Genomic DNA, 14,816 nt, shown 5'->3' on the forward strand with positions numbered 1-14,816 from the left:
TTCTCCTCCTGCCTTCAATTTTTCCCAGCATCAGGGTCTTTTCCAATGAGTTGGCTCTTCACATCAGGTGGCCAAAGTATTGGAGCTTCAGCTTTAGCATCAGTCCTTAATGAATATTCAGGACTGATTTCCTTTAGGATTGACTAGTTTGATCTCACTGAAGTCTAAGGGACTCTCAGGAGTCTTCTCCAACACCACAGTACAAGGTTCTGAGTAAGAAATCCAGTGGAAAACAAGACATGTCTCAAGCGTCCTCATATTCTTGAACAAGACTGCTCTGGTGCCTTAGCGCTTCAGCATCAGATTTCACGCTCTTGGCTCACAGGCGCTTTGGCACCTTGGCCCTCAGCAGGCAGGGCCGGTCATTAGAGCTTGTGCCCCCAGCCACAGCCATTCCACATGACACCTAGGGTCCCAAGCTGTGAACAAGCTTGTGTTTTCTAGAATGTCAATTCAGAGCCAGGTACATTGTTCCCGAGAACAAAATCGAAACAAAGCCCTTGTGCAGAGTTTCAGCAATGGTGCACCTTTCAAGACCGAGAAATCAGAGACCCGTGTCTTTCTTCTCGGAATTAGCATTTTTGTTCTGATAATGCAGAGCTGGAACAGAATGAAAGTTGGTGCAGAAATGTTTTATTCAAATGCTCTGCAGGCCTTGAAAAGCTCTCAGACCTTTTATTCTATTTAACTGTTAAAAAAAAAAAGGTGTGATATCAGAAGTGATCAATGTGTTTTTCCATTCGTGTCACCTCTGAACAATACCCACTCTTGGTTAAATTTGGGTTGTTTTTTTGTGTGTGTGTGGAGACTTTGGAGGCAAGGAAATTGGAAGACACTTGGTCAAGCTGTTGAGTGAGTTTATGCTAGGAAGCTGCAGAGTGGTTAAGAAGTATTCCAGGAAAAAAGACCTCCAGGGAGGGAGGGAGCCAGGCTGAGGATGGGGTGGGGGGGTCAGTGTACATTCCACAGACATGGGCAGAGGTAGGGATGGGGGGGTCCTGAGCCCTCCTCACTCTGGCGTCCCCCCCTCAGGTATGGGTTTGAGGGGGTCATCCTCTCCATCTACGGCCTTGACCGGGAGGACCTGCACTGTAACACCAACGAGACCTGCCATTTCCAGAAGTCAGAGGCTATCCTGCGAGAACTGGACGTGGAGAACGCCAAGCTCTACTTGGACTTCATTGTCCTGGGGATTTTCTTTATCTCCCTGCGTCTCATCGCCTACCTCGTGCTGAGATACAAAATCCGGGCCGAGAGGTAAAGTGCTGCAAAGCCAGAGAGAGGAACGTTGGACACCGTGGCCATGGGCCACTTCCAGAACCCTTGCGGGCTCAAGGACACAGACCCGCCTGTGGACCCTGGGGACTACGTCGGGTTGTCAGGCAGCGAACCTGTGCTGGACTTCGCCGCCCCACTGAGTTGGGTCTTCTCTCCATTACCCTTTCTAGCTATAACTAGGAAGAAGATGTAGAATGGTCTTTCTTTTTCACATGCAGAAATTTTTAAAATACAACCCCTGAGGCAGAATTTAAAACTGCCACATAGTGGGTGGCAAGAGGCTTCCTCAGCAGAATTCTTCCTTCTCACCAGGGAGCTCTGGTTCTGCACGAGGAATGTGGGTGGTTTCCCGGGGCCCCTGGGCAGTCAGATGTCCAGGGGTGGAAAGGCGAAGCCAAGAGGGACTCCATCCTGTGACTGGTATTTTCATAGTTGCATCTTTCTACAGTTTGTCTCTTTTTCCAACGAGAAGTCGTTTTCCAAGTCAAAAGTCGATCAATTTCATTCATTTCCAGAAGCTATACCTTTTTAGTACTTGGTGAAGAAAATTATTCAGGGTAAACCTACTTCGTGGAGAGATGTGAGGGGTTTGGCTTGATCGCTGAGCTGGTCTCATTTGCAGACAGAACCTGGGAAAGACACAGCTGCTGGTTGCAGGTTGGAGGAAAACCTTGGAACCAACCATGTGCACTAAGCCATGCGGGAATTTTTTAAGTTGTACAGAAAGTTGTAAGGCAAATTCGGCTATCTCTTTCAAAATCTTTTATTTCCCCCGTGCTTCTTATTTTCACTTAAGCAAAATATATTGGGGTTTTTTTTTCTCCTAACTTTCTGAACACCTTAATTTTGCCTAAAAATTCTAGAAGCTCAATCCTGCTGATTTTTTACAAACATTTTCTCTTCCCTCACTTATCACATCAACTACCTCCACTGAACCTGGGCTCAGAGAAACCCAGATGTGAATGTGCAGGATCTGCAGGTGTAGCCCATGAAAGATGTACTAATTGCATAGGAGGGAAGATGCTGAGATTTCCTGAGAATCCAAGGCCTTTGTAAAAAACTGGCAGAAGCTTAGTGTGGCCAAGACTCTGGAGCTCCATCAAACTGTGTACTGAGAGCCATGGGAGATGCTGTCTCCCACATCTGGTTTCCATGGCAACTCAGCGGCACCATCATCTTTTCAGTCTTTCCGGATTGGAAACTTCTTTCCAATGATGCGATCACCTAAGCAAAATCCCTCTAGGGCAAGAATCATGGGCACTTCTGTAGGGTTAATGGCCTTTGAATTCCTGGCAGGAGCCTGTGTGCTTGTCAGAATCAGTGTGGCCACAGGGTAGAAGGGGGTTCAGGCCAAAGAAGGTTTCTGAAGGAAACAGAACTATTTTCCCCTTCTAGGATGCTGTAACCTGGAATCAGGGTCTCCGAGTGAATCTGCTTTTTTGTTGTATGGAAGTTTGATTAAAAAAAAAAAAACCCTTACTGCAATGGCCTGAGATAATATCCGGGCTTCCCAAAGTGGCTCAGTAGTAAATAAACCGCCTGCCAAGCAGGAAATGTGGGTTCGATCCCAGGATCGGGAAGATACCCTGGAGAAGGAAACGGCAACCCACTCCAGTATTCTTACCTGGAGAATCCCATGGACATAGGAGCCTGGCAGGCTATATATAGTCCATGAGGTCACAAAGAGTCAACACGACTGAGCAACTAAGCAACAACAAAAGATAATATCCAAGTAACTTGTTGATTTTATTTTCCTAAATGGGCTTAGTTAAGAGGTGGGGGGGGAGGGTGACGTGCCATCTTTCACACATTGAAATTTAAACCAGGGCCACTTGCCAAGTCTAATTCTTTTAAGTAATTTCTGAATGTAATGACTTGGATCTTCCTTCATCTGTGATTTCATTTCTTCATTTAGAAGGAAGGAGGAAACTTCGGATGAGTGATGTGCTGCCTTTCTGGTTGTCAGTATAGGTGAGAATGTAAGTCCAGAGAATCTCTGATCCATGGGGTTGAGGAGAGGAAGGAGCTCCACTGTGTTCTAACCCCCGTGGCTCCTCAGAAGCGTCAGGTCCTGGCTTTGCTGACCAGCCCATCTTGGGAGCCTTTCGCCTCTGTCTGCAGTACCTCAGACCTCCCTTTCACCTACTCTTACTGAACATCAGCTTGAGAATTAAATGCTTCCAAAGCTTCGTATGGGTGACATGGGAAGGAAAGACACCAGGTAAACATTTTACAAAGGTGCTGGAATCTGATTAAGTCACCTTGGGAGAGGGCCCTTCTGGACCAAGAAACAGGACTTAAGCTTTTAGGTAAAAACTCATCCTAGAGATCCACAGAAAGGTCATTTTCCCACCTGAGAAAGGTCAGGGGCAGGCCAGTGCGTGAGGTAGAAAGGCCTCCGGTGGGTTCACGGCTGAACATCCCCCCGTGTGCCTAGCATCCATCATTCCTCACTGGGCGGCCCGGCTGTGTGCCTAACCAGCTCCTCTGCTTGGGTCCTCACTCGCTAACGTGTATTGATTCCCCCTCACCGCCTCCCCGCCCCCCGCATGCTTGGTGCAGCCAGAGCACCGAGGCTGGGGAGGCTCAGTGAGGCCCTGGGTGCTAGGACCAGGAGAGAGCCAGGTCTGACCCCAAATGCTCTATTACTTTGCTCTGCCCTCTTGCCTCCTATTCTCAGTGTGTGAATGGACTCGAAAGTGCTTTTCAAGGTGTAAAGTGCGAAACGAGGATAGTTCTGGACTTGCTGTCACCGTGCAGACCATGGGGATGGGGGGCAGCCTGCTCGTCTTTCCTCAGTTGCCTTTTGTAAGGGGGTCCCGAGCTGGCCTGGGGACCCAGCTTCTTACCCCTACCCCACCCACCCACCCACCCTGTCTCAGTGGAGAGGTGCCTTCCTCTGCCCGTGCCTGGCTGTAGCTTCCTAACGCAGCCTGCCTGTGGGCTGGCTGGGGTCCGAGAGGGTCCAGTGTGTGTGTGCCTACGAGTGTGTGCACACATGCGCAAGGGCATGCGCCAGCTGGCTCCGGGTGTGTATCTCACAGTATTATCTGTGGCGTCTGTAAATCTTTACTTGTCCTTTACTCCAAGAAGGAAAGAGAAAATTCCCCGACTTCACACCTGCCGAGCAGATGGTGAAGCATAGTCAGAACCAACTCAGTCTTTCAGCAAATGCCGGCTTGATCAGCGTGTGGCAGAAAGCAAACCCAAACGACCCAGCTGGGCGGAGGGAGGTGCAGTGTGTATGGCCATCAAGTTAGAGGCTCTGAAGAAATAAGACCGCTAATAAAATATTTTATAACTTTTCACTTGTGTTCAGTGTTAAATGCTTCAGACTCAAAATACTGGGCTTGGATCTGACTCAGTAAAGGGGAGGGGTCTTTGTTTGTATTTGGAATTATCCTTGCTGACGTCCAGCAGAGGTTCTGGTTCATTCCTCAGTGGCCCCGTCTAACGCCTGATTGTAAATAGTCTCCTTTCTCTCAGTAACTTTCGTGTCTCATGTTGAACTGTCTTAAAGTTCTGTTTTTCTCCTCTGTGTTCCAGCCTCCTCACCCATCTCTTCCCCGCCCCCTTGTTAATGTGAGCCAGGGCTTTAGAAAGTGCCGACAGCCCAGATTCACAGGGACCATGTGTGCCTCCCTTGCGATAGTCCTAGGGGACAGGGACCGTGGAAGCTGGTGTAGGGTGTTGCTCGGCTCCCTGGTTTTGGTCAGGAAATACACCCAGAGCCACACTTTCCAGGGAAGTGTGTTTAGGGCTCGTTGTCATCATGGGCTTGCCTCTCTCCTTGGGGACACAGAGGATGGAGCCAGGCAAGTCCCAGGATGGGCGGCCCCTGCGTTTCTGCTAAGTGCCCGGAGAGTGTGTGCAGACACTGAAGAGCTCCCTGGAGTGGGGCAGGCTTGAGAGCCTCCCTCTGCTTCCTCTCTGCACCACCGCTGCCCTGCGGATCCCACCCTTCTCTGCAGCTTCCATTTAAGGTCTGGTCCTTCCGGTCCCTGCACTTGACCTCCTGCCTCAGGGAAATGCCCCAGAGACAATCGCCTTCTGCAAAAACAGGTGTTTCTGATGTCCCTATTGGGGGTCCCCCTGGGACCAGAAATGGGGGAGCCCCACACCCTCCCTGTGGAGTCCACTTTTCCCACCTGCAGGCTCCATGCAGCCTGGGCTGAAAATCCCACTTTCTGGGCAGGAAGTCGGCATGCAGTTGAAGCATTCAGGCATGTCCTTCTGAGGCTCAGCCCAGGTTTTCTGACAGCTGTTACATGTCCTCCCCCACTTCTTCTTCCCATCTTTGAGGAAATGAAGGTTTAGCATTAGCTTCATTTTTGTTATCTCTGAATGCATCAGCGTGGAATCAGTCCTCAAACAGGCATTCACTGTGGCCTATAACAGTGGCCCTGAGGCCAGCCAAGGAAGCCAGGTTTCTACAGACGACTCAAGTGAATTCAGGCCAGACTTAGAGCCCCTGACACCTCCCTGTTCTTAAAATAGACCTTTAACATCAGAGGAGAAAGTGCACTGGCTACCACCTTCCAGCCAGCCAAGTGGTCATCATTGGAGGGGCACAGCCTCAGGGCTTTTCCACCATGTAAAGCTGCAGAGAAAGGACAGAAGCACAGAAGTGTGTCCTCATTTGCTCACAGGCCAGACAGAGCCTGTCAGCTGGGTCTGGGCCCCACTTTGGGAGGGAAAATGGGCTGTGAGTATACAGTGGGAAGGCCAGACCCAACCAGTCTGCTCCCCATTCCCACGGAGACACCCCCAAACCGAGGATAGGGCCACAAGTATGTGTGAATTTCTCCCTGGGGCTCATGGTTTTAACCAGATGTTGGAAACAGCCCGAGCCCAAGCCACAAAAGTGGAAAAGAGCAAAGCAGAAAACGGCTACAGTCAGCCGAAGTTCTGTCTCCATGGCCCGCACCCTCTGCTTGAGGTGTCTATAAATATGAGCGAGAACCCTGCACAAGCGTTTAACTGTGGCCCCGATTTTGTGTACAGTTAAATGGTACTTCCTATGTTCACTGATGCTAGTACATCTGGTCCTGGGGAACTTGGAAGCCATCTGCTGGTACCTCTGCAGGATGGAGGTCATCCCTCACCTGCAGCAGGGCCAAGGTGAGCTGGGGTGGAGATGCTGAGGCATGGCCAGGCAGTGAGGTGTGACAGTCCCTGACCTGCTTGGGGGCAACTTCTCAAGCCCCCCAGGGCGTCTCCTTGAAGGAGTGTTCAGGAAGCCTTGCTTTCATTTCACCTGCCACGAGGCAGTGGTCCAGTCAGCACAGCCCTGGATCAGCACTGTGGCGCTTTCAAGAAAACAGTATTTTCCAAGCAGGTCTTTGCTGGGGCAGAGGAAACAGCAGGCTCACTCATTCCAAGGGGAGAAGTTACCAAACTCACCTGCCCTCCTGGGGATCCCAGAACATGCCCTCTCGAGCTGGGTGGAATGGGTCAGATCTCGAAGAGATAGACTGAGAGTCATGGGCACCTGGGACAAGGTTGAGAGCCCTACATTCATGGGTTCCTGGACATCCCAGGCACAACCCCGTCTGAAAGGCACCACGGTTGGTTTCATCGAGAGTATTCCAGTGGCTGTGGTAGATACTTTGTTTTTATATCTCTACTTTTTTCCCCCACAATTCTGGCATCGTGTACCTTAGAGGACACTTTTCTATGACCTTTGGAACACAGGCTGCCCAAGAATCATCACAAATACCTCATTCCAAGTCCTCGGCCAGTGAAAAATGATAGCAAAAGGTTCTATCACCCAAATTGCTAACAATATGAACCACTCTCCCCACACTAGAAGTTTTCTGTTTCTATCATCAAATGCTCCCTGGGGAGGGGGATGACCAGAGATGGGTTTCTTGGTAGAATGTGTATGTTTAAAAAATTAGCACACGTAGCTGACCCCACTCCCCAAGTTTGTATTTTCTTTGCAGACAGAGTGGCTTAATACCTGCTCAGAGCTGAATCTGAACTGCTGCCTTTTACTCGATGAGTAGCTACTTTACCTTTTTTCCTTTGTTCTTCCTTCCAAAGCAAGAGTCAATGCAAATAACACTTTTAATCATTGTGTAAAGATGTGCATATATCTGTATATCTAACCTGTAATTATGTAATCTCTGGTTTTTATAATGCTGTGTGGATAACCTTGCCTTGATATAGCCGCGTAGCTTTAGGAAATTCTGGCAGAGGTGTGCACTCTTGTAGATGAGAATGACATCTATACATACGTACATATATATATATATATATATATATATATTTTTTTTTTTTTTTTTTTAAGTGACAGTGGCTCCCTTGGGTACCTGACTCCTTGGCTGTTTCCCTCTGTTGGAACAGGGACCTGAGCAGACCCTAGGGTGTGAGCTTTCTGACTCAATCTTATAAACCCTGGTCCTACTTTGTATATCTCTGTAGAATTATCTCCTTAGATGATTTGTACGTGCATTTTTTGCAGACTTGAGTTTTGTTTTCTGAAATTAGATGCCATTTATGAAAATGTGACATAAATGAAAATAAATCATCGTTATTTTCAGATTTTCCTGTTTCTCACTTCTCTTTCCTTTTGACAGCAGCAGCTCACAGCCTGCGGGGAGACTCGGGCCTGGGGCCTGGTGGAGGCTGTGGGGAATTTTGTCCACCTTGCACTGCGCTCTCTCTTAATGAAACAGTTCCTCTGAAGGTGTTATGATGGATGAAGTTGGGAAGGAAAGTGAGAGTGCGGGAGGAGATACGCCAGCCCCACTCGATAGGCAAAGTGGTAACGCAGGGTCAGGTGGCTTTCATGTGTGATCTCGTTTCTCAGGCATCCTTGGGGATAGAACACTATGGCCAGCACGTTTCACAGGCCAGGGAACTGAGGTTGAGAGATGAGACAAGTGTCCCAAGACAAATGGTGGAGGTGGAATTCAGACGGTGACAGTCTAGCGGGGGACCAGGACTCCTGACCCCTGCATCACACTCCCGCCTTCAGAAGAAGGCATTGAGGAGGCTGATGGCAAAGAGTCGGTCCAGTCACAGGAAGCGGCCTGGAGGAGTCTGCCCCCACACCCACACTTCTCCCAGTCTCTGCTAGGAGATGCAGGTTCAAACCCTGGGTTGGGAAGATCCCCTAGAGAAGGAAATGGCAACCCACTCCAATATTCTTGCCTGGGAAATCCCATGGACAGAGGAGCCTGAAGGGCTACAGTCCATGGAGTCAAAAAGAACTGGACACAGCGACTAAACAACCACAACCAGACGATGGGTGAACATCACCAGGAGTCAGTGTTGTGGGTCTTTACACTGTCAGGGCCCCACAGGGCTCAGCACCGGGGTTCAGGCTGGTCCTGGGTCCAGGTGTCTCTGGGATCCTCACCTGACAGAGGCCGTGAGAGGAGGACTAGGTTTCCCTTGCAGGTGTGTGTGAGGGGACAGGACACAGGGAGAAGCCCCGCTGAGGCTTGGTGCCCCCACAGTTTCTCCCTGTGCAGGTTTCTCTGTCTCTAGACGCCGTCCTCTGCTCCAAGCCACCCGCACTTCCCCACCAGCATCCCCGCCACTGTCCACTCCTTCCAAAAAGATCTTTATTAGACATCTCATTCACCAATATTCTACACACGCCTTTAAACAAATAAGATGAAAGTTAGTCATCTCACCCCCAAACCGTCCCAAGCACAGCCCCTCAAAGAAACCAGAGCTGCCCACCAGATGGCTGGTGATCACCCTGCCCCTCATGACTCTCAGAATGACCCTCCTCACACCAGCTTCCCACCCCCCACTCCAAATCGGACCAGAAGGTACGTCATTCATGCCATCCTCGGAATGTTCCAGAATCCACGCAGCCATGTCCCTTCTGATCCCCACTGTGGTTGTTTTTACCGTAGCATCCATGCTTCAATAAATCTGAGAAGTAGGAAAACAACCTTATACTTATATCCTTACAACCTCCAATCTAAACCACAGAAGCTTTTCTGGAAATTCAAGCAGAAGGAAATGTGCGACGTGAAACAGGTGCACAGAGAAGCTGTCCCCCTGGAGGTGGGGCTGCAGACCCCACGCGTGACCCCCACTCTCATGGTGCGTCCAAGGCAGCCCCTCCCAGCACCCACACCCTGCCTCTAGCCCCAGGGCACCGGCACCAGGACACCTCCCCCAGGCCCCTCCCAACCTGGCCATTCCTCCCCATGCAGTTTTCTGCTAAGGGGCAGCTTGGTTTAGGGATCCACCTGTTGGAAACCTTGTCTGAAGTTAGCCGTGGCCCGAGGCTCTGCCCCCTACCCCAAGTCCTTCCTTCCCTGCTCCACTTGTTGGTGTCAGACCCACAGTGAGACCTGGGACTTCCGGCATCACCCACTCGCCTCCCTGCAGGCTTCCCTGGTGAATGCATTGATCACCTGACCCTGCAAAACCCTTCCTCTCTATGCCTCTGAGCGTTTAAGAATTCTTAGAACAGAGTGATGAATTCCAGTGAGTAGTCGACATATTTTGGAACAATACGGAAGGAGTTATTGCCAAATAAGAAATGTCAGAGCAACGTTCTCACAGACAACCGCACTGACACAAGAGGAGGAGAAAAGCCTGTGAACGTCACAAGTAATGTTAATAATAAGCAGGTTTAATGGCCCACTGTGTATGCTGGGGGTGGAGTAAGCCTGATGTTTGTTTTCCCTTTCCACCAGCAGCAAGGCAGCGGGTCTGGCTTCTTCTGGGCAAGCCAAAGCGCTCATCCCATGGTTTCTGGAAGGTTCCACAATGTGCATCATTAATCAGTGAGGAAGGTATTTGATATCAGAGTGATCCCTGGATCCTATGGGACCCGATTCATTTTTTGAACCTACCGTGACCACTGGTAGCTTCAAATTTTAGATGTGCACTGACCAGGAGGTAGGAAGGTTTAATGGGTGGTGTATAGGCCATTTGGAACCTGGACAGTCAGTGTCAGTCGAGTGCCCGGGGGGCGTGAAATCCACCAGTGATGATCAAATTGCACGCAGCCCAGGAAAATGCCAGCACACTTTGAGTTTGAGTCTTAGCAAAGCTGTGTCCTTAAGCGAATTTCTCTCTTGTTTCTTCACTGGTAAAGTAAGGATAAATCAAAGAAAAAAGTGCCCAGTCCACATTGTAGTACCTCTCCTCCCAGAATTTTAAAATTGGTTAGCACTCTCTGTACTTAATTGACATCTAGGGTCCAGAGCCAAGGAAGACCACCCACCCCTGGGAGACCCCCCACCGGGTCACACAGAACTCAGGGACTGAGCAGGGCTCAGTGGGATGTTCTCTTGGGTCATGGCAAGTCAGTAATTAGGATAATTATTCATGTTTTTCAGCATTTCAATGTTTCCTTTTTCTTTTTTTTTGCCTGCACTGTGCCCCCTGCAGTGGAAGCTCTGAGCCCTAACCACTGGACCTCCAGGAAATTCCCCATCAGTGTTTCCTTTTTAAACCTAGCCAATTGTTATAGACCTTTCTTTACACAAGCTTGTAAACATATTAACAATTTAATTTCTTTGTGCTTAGTTGCTTCAGTGGTGTCTGACTCTTTGCAACCCTATGGACTAGACTGCCAGGCTCCTCTGTCCACAGAATTCTCCAGGCAAGAATATTGGAGGGGGTAGCCATGCCCTCCTCCAGGGGACCTTAATCTTCCTGACCCAGAGTTCGAACCCACATCTCTCTCCTCTCCTGCATCAGAAGCCTGGTTGTTTACCACTAGCGCCATCTGTCAGAAATCTATTGCTGTTTATAAAATGGATTAGATGGGAGGTGCTATGATTCCGCCACAGTGCATCCTCACAGGCTGCCTCCTGGCTGTGGATGCCTGATCAAATTACTTAAGGGCTCTGCGAAAGCTTCCTCTTCAGAAAAAATGAACAACAGGATGGCGGTACCCACCCCCCACACCACATGGGCTTTCAAGGACTTAGCAAATCTCAAGTACCTGATGGGTGTCTGCCACATGCCAAGTGCTTGATCATCTTATTAGCTTTGATTATCTTTACAGATCCGTCTGGGCGTCAGCCAGCGACTTCCGGCTGGCCTCAGCGTGAGATGTCCACACCTGGGGGAAGGATAATGGCGGAACCACCCTGCCGCCAACACAGAGCATGCCTGGGAGCCAGACCCGCCAAGCTCCTCCCACCCCAGGCGTCACTGTGAGATGCTGGGCTTCACACAGACCCTCTGAGTGTCTGTACAGAGGATGAAATGAGGGGCAGCCACACGCTTCGGGCAGACACACAGAACGTGGTGCACACATCTGCACTCTGCACATCAGTGACTTGAGTTTTCTCTACGGCTGAACTTAAGGCTCCCCCTCAGGCATTTTGGAGTGAATTCCACCCAGTTCCTGCTGAGTAAGCTGGGGCTTGCTGGGATCTGGGCTTCCACACTGGGCAGGGTGATGTGGACTTCTGTAAGCCTTCCCCTCTCACCTGGCCTGGCACACAGGGAGGCAGGGTCCCAGAGGGACACCCTCCAAGATCCTTCTGGAAACTGCAGGTTCAGTGGGGCTACTTCCAGCTCTCTTTGGCAGGACATGCAGCAGCCACCCAGCCATTGCTACTTACTGACCTGGACAGGGAAACCCCTCTTCTACCCACCACCCAGAAGCTGCCCCACCCAGCTACTGGCCTGATAACTAAGAAGGAGCCTTCTCTACTCTGAGAGCTCAGAGCTGCTGGGGTGGGGAAGTGCCTGCAGACCCTGGAGATCTCCCTCCACTGCTGTGTGACCCTGGGCTCCTGACCTAATCTCTCTGTGCCTCTGCTTGTTCACTTGTAAAAACGGAGATAACGATTGTACTTCACAGGCTGCTGTGGGGGCTGAATGAAGTAAAGTGTGTGAAGCCCCACAGCACTGCAGCTGTGTGCACTAAAGGAGGCTGAGCCGCCTTTTCAATGTTTATTTTCAGGGAGACGGGGCACTAGATGCTTTCATGAGACCCCCACCTCCTCTGCTCCCCCACCCCCTGGGACTAGAGGACATCTCAGGAAGCGGGAAATGGAGCACCACGGCCAGGGTTAAACTTAACCGCAAGGAAAAGGAGAATGAGAAAAAAATTCCAAGTTTCCTGAGAAGATGAAGTTTTTGCTTAATTGGTGGAAACTGGGGGTCAGCTCTGCTCAAGATCCCATGCTGTCTGGAGGTGACGTGGTCAGGTGACCAGGCCTGTTAGTAAATCCCATTTAGAAAGTGAGTGACTTGGAGACAGGCTGAAGCTGGGATTGCAGGAAGCTGCAGTCACTCAGGTCAGCCAGCAGAGGGGGCCATTAGTCACTGTGGTTTGGACCAGATTGGAAGGACGGGGAACTGGGCTTCCCTGTGTCCTGCTCCATCGAGGTCAGAGCTGTCTGGCCTGATGTCGGTGGTCTTTGAACACACTTATGAGACTACACAGCCACAGCCCCCGCCCTGTGTGGCTAGGGTGAGGCATGGGATTGAAGTGTGTGCCCTAACTCAGTAATGATATGAAATTATTTAAGAAGTGGCCTGTCCAGGTCCCCACAAGTCTGCGGTTATCTTGGCTTGGAGGACAAGTCAGCCACTGGCTCTGCTTGTGTATTTCATTTTGACTGGAGAGTTACAGTTTCAAAGACGATCCGAGTCTGCCTGGTCAGGCCCCTCTCTGGGGGTCTTGTCCTTCCTGGTGTCACAGACCCTCACAACACACGTGGCTTCCATTATCAGATGTTGACCCTGCACAGAAGGACATGCCCAGCTTCTCTCTGCCTGACTGGATATCACTGAGGTTGTGAGCTGCCCTGGAGACCCCGATTTCATCACCAGACTCTGAGACTCTTGGAAACTCCTTGGGTGATTCTGATCCACACCTGTTGTTTGAGCCACTTGAGAAGTGTTGGCTTTGGGGAGGGGCTAGTGTTTACGCCAACTGGGACCCCAGATGCCCAGCTTGTATGATGACCCCTCTGACCTTTGCAGGAACAACAGAGATGTGTTAAGGCTCCATCTCCCCATCCTCCCACCTGTGGCCAGGTCTTCTGGTAGGGACGAAGGTTGCTCCAGCATCTAACTCTGGCCTGGGGTCTCCCCCAAGTTTCCCAGGAAACACATTCTCCAGACAGGACCTGCTGGAAGCAAGCTCCGCCCGTGGCAAAGGTCATGAGGAAGGAGGCTTGGCACACCCAAAGGCGGGATCGAGCCTCAGGAGTCCCCATGGAAATTCTCGAGCATCTACCCCCCAAAACCAGAGTCTGCCTACTTTCTGCTCTGTGCTTTCACCTACAACTCTGACTTTACGGGGGGCTGTCCCCCACTACCTCTCTCTGAAAAAAGAGTTAGCTTACAGCTCCAGTTAATAATTCCTGGGTGTGACAGTGTTTCAACCTACAAACTCCTTTGGAAGTCCTCTAGCCTGCCTGAATAGGTTTTTCCGGCCACATGTGATTGTTCAGAGCCTCCCAACTGTGAGAGGCAGGAGATGTTCTAAACTGTCTAAACACAGATTCCTTTAAGTAGTTAAAAGATTGATTAGAAATTGTTTTGGTGAAGGGTTTTTCACTTATTGGGCCAATGTTTGCTGCTAAGTCTCCATATCCCTTACCTACTGTGTCCTTGGCAGTGTATTGATTGATATAATGGGTGTATAGAAATGTAAGTAGTAGCTTTAATGTTTGTAACCTTGGACCCTTGAGTTAATTCTTTTCTTGATTGAGCCCACCTCACCTTTGCCCTATAGGAATGCAACTTTATCCAATGCTTTTTGGAGGCTGGCGCCTGACTTTGGAATAATCACCTTTAGAGAAAAATAAGTTTCTTAAAATGTTAACAGGCCTCCTGGCCAGAAGATGATGTAAATCACCTAAACTTTTGCATATGATAAGTTTGAAAGCCTGGCCTGGCTTCGATTAGGATCAGGAACTGCTGTCCTTGCATGACTCCACCCCCTCCCCCATTATCCTCTATGCACAACTTAAGGTATAAAACTACTTTGGAAAATAAAGTACGTCTCTTTCTTGTTCACCGAAACTTGGTCTCCCCATGTCGTTCTTTCTTTCACCTTCTGGCTGAATTTTTCCTCTGAGGCGGGGAAGCTCGTCAAGCCTACTAATTTTGCCTGGGCTTCTAAGATCTGACCAGGGAGGCCTTAGCGTCTCCTCTCCTTCGGGAGAACGGGAGGACACCTGTGGCCTTCGTAGGTGACGTAAATTCCCTGCTTTGGAATCTTATTCAGCCTCTTTTCTTCACTAAATTTTCCTACTGAGCTATCCTTATTTCAGCCTCTCTTCTCCACTCAATTTCCTCACTGAGCTATCCTTATTTCAGCTGCTTTTCTCCACTGAATTTCCTCACTGAGCTATCCTCATTCTATTACTCATTATATCTTTGATGAATATTTAAATAAATAGGTCGCCTATGCTGTCTCTCCTTCGAATACCCTGGATCAGCTGGGGCTGGACCCCGGCAAGGACCCTGAACAACCAGTGAGCAAGTAGAAGCTGCCGTGTGGGGGCAAGGACCCCTCCCCTTGATGGTGTTGGAGGCCTTGACACAGAAGCAGTGGCTCTGAGCTGACCACAGGAGTGCCAGGT

The 14,816-nt window shown here is 49.9% G+C and overlaps 1 protein-coding gene across 2 annotated transcripts in view; it reads left to right on the top strand.

The window, feature by feature from the left end:
* ABCG1 (ATP binding cassette subfamily G member 1) overlaps nucleotides 1–7,822 on the top strand; it is a 68,918-nt gene extending 61,096 nt beyond the window's left edge. For both annotated transcript variants that reach the window (XM_027546814.1, XM_027546819.1), the window contains exon 15: nucleotides 1,033–7,822. In XM_027546814.1, coding sequence (XP_027402615.1) covers nucleotides 1,033–1,261 — 229 coding nt within the window. In that variant the 3' untranslated portion in view covers nucleotides 1,262–7,822. The remainder of the gene's footprint in view (nucleotides 1–1,032) is intronic.
* Nucleotides 7,823–14,816: the final 6,994 nt, after the last annotated feature.

This window comes from Bos indicus x Bos taurus, chromosome 1, assembly GCF_003369695.1.
Source record: "Bos indicus x Bos taurus breed Angus x Brahman F1 hybrid chromosome 1, Bos_hybrid_MaternalHap_v2.0, whole genome shotgun sequence".
NCBI lineage: Eukaryota > Metazoa > Chordata > Mammalia > Artiodactyla > Bovidae > Bos > Bos indicus x Bos taurus.